The sequence below is a fragment of the Vicugna pacos genome, chromosome 3 (assembly GCF_048564905.1).
Source record: "Vicugna pacos chromosome 3, VicPac4, whole genome shotgun sequence".
Taxonomy (NCBI): Eukaryota; Metazoa; Chordata; class Mammalia; order Artiodactyla; family Camelidae; genus Vicugna; species Vicugna pacos.
Window position 1 is genome coordinate 1156054 of NC_132989.1, and position 2202 is coordinate 1158255.

The window sequence follows — 2202 nt, forward strand, 5'->3', positions numbered from 1 at the left end:
AATAAAAACACCCAATGTCCTATGTTTGATGGCTGTTAAATAAGAGAAGTAACCAATTTGTGATTATTCTAAAATAGCCATAATTTTATTAATGCATCACAAACAAAAAAACAACAAAAGCAAAATTCTCTTTAAGAAAAGTAATTTCCTACTTGGCACTCTGGCATAAGTTGCAGAAACTCATCTTTATAACTATTTACCTCACTGTGTTCTTCAGACCAGCTTTATAAGATCATCCAGAGAGGTTTGGGATGGTTTTTTTTTTTTTTTTTTGCAGTGCACTTATGAAAATATATAATGTTGGAATTAAAACAGTCACACAGAAGTCCAGGGGAAAAAAGCATGTAAGTTAAGAAGCACAGATCTGAGCCAACGATCCCCAGCGCCATCCGTGGCCCCTGGTGGAGTTCGTGACCAGGCTAGGGACGCCTGTATCACCCGCCCGTTCACTTTTGCTCCTTGCCTCCCTCTCTGTCATGCAGCAGCAGCCTCCTCAGGGCCCCCTTCACCTCTTTGTTTCTAAGGGTGTAGATCAGGGGGTTCAGAAGCGGGGTGACAATGTTGTAGAAGAGGGTGAGGAACTTCCCTTGGTCCTGGGAAGAGCTGTTTCTGGGTTGCATGTACATGTAAATGATGTTTCCATAGAAAAGCGAGACCACTGTGAGATGGGAGCCACAGGTGTTGAAGGCCTTGTGCCGCCCTGATGCTGACTGAATCTGTAACACAGCCCTCACGATGCAGCCATAGGAGACCAGGATACACACAAGGGGTGACAGCACGATGCCCACCGCCAGGACAAAGACGGTGCCCTCTATGGCAGCTGTGTTCACACAGGCCATGCGGATGAGGGTGGGCATCTCACACAGGAAGTGGTCCACGCTGAGGTGCCCACAGCGGGGTAAGCGCAGGGTGACTGGGGACATGACCAACGAGTTGGCCACGCCACAGCCCCAGGCCACCAACACCAAGCCCAGGCAAAGCCGTGGATTCATAACCACCATGTAGTGCAGGGGCTTGCAGATGGCAACAAAACGGTCGTAAGCCATGACTGCCAGGAGTAGGCATTCCACACCGCCCAGACCCAGGAACAGGAAGAGCTGGATGGCACAGCCTGTGTAGCTGATGGTCTTGTCGCATCCACTCAGGTTATAGAGCAGCTGGGGGATGGAGCTTGTGGTGAAACTAAGGTCCAGGAAGGAGAGGTGGGCGACGAAGAAGTACATGGGGGTATGGAGGTGGGGGTCCAGCCGAGACACCAGGATGATGGTGGTGTTGCCCATGAGGGTCAGGAGATACGCAATCAAGATAACCACAAAGAGGATTCTCTCCAGGTGGGGGTGATTGGAAAACCCCAAAAGGATGAAATTTCCCTGGGTGCTCTCGTTGGTTCCATCCATCTGTACTATACCTGAGAAGGAATTTTGATATGAATAAAGGTTACAGCCGATACAAGGGAGCACTTAACTATGAGCCAAGCCTTCTTCCACGCTTTTTACATTTACTTACTCCATTAACCCCAACAAGAATGATACCAAGTTGGCGCTCCTATTATCCCTGACTTACAGAGAAAAGGAAATTGAGGCAGATGTGTGCTAGGTAACTTACCATATTCTAGAAAGAGGCAGAGCTGATTCTGAACCCAGGAAATGGGGCTTGGAGTCTTTACCCTTCACTGTTGGTACTGCCTTTAATTCCAGTGACAACAAAGATACATCCTGCCCTGGCCCAACTATTGATTCTTCTTGAGACACAAGTTCCTAAGTGCCTGCAAAAATCTCAAAGGCCTCAAATGAAGTCCATGAAGAGCCATTTAATAGTATTTAGGATGTATCAATTATATGCAAAATACCCATCTACTCTTTATCCCAAAGACACACTTTATTCATTTGATCATGATTCTTGAGCTAATTTAAATACCAGAGTAGATAAATAACGTATGAGACAAGAAATTATTACTAAAGCAGTATGCACATAAAATTAATCTCCCTCCCCCCCCCCCCCCCGTCCCCAGCCCTTCATCTCTCTCTCTCTCTCTCTCTCTCAAATAGGTCTGGTATGGAAGAAATTTTTTTTCCTTCCAAAATACTATATACTGCTTGAGTAAAAAAAAATCATGAAATTTTGTAATGGATAATACAACTTACTTTCTTTTTTTGTGGGGTGGGGGAGGTAATTAAGTGTACTTATTTATTTTTAGAGGAG

At 45.7% G+C, this 2202-nt stretch overlaps 1 protein-coding gene across 1 annotated transcript; it reads right to left on the reverse strand.

Moving 5' to 3' along the window:
- Positions 1-446: 446 nt before the first annotated feature.
- LOC140689250 (olfactory receptor 2W3) lies at positions 447-1397 on the reverse strand. The gene has a single exon (XM_072949543.1). The coding sequence runs from the start codon at positions 1395-1397 to the stop codon at positions 447-449; it is 951 nt and encodes a 316-aa protein (XP_072805644.1).
- Between the last annotated feature and the right edge of the window lie 805 nt (positions 1398-2202).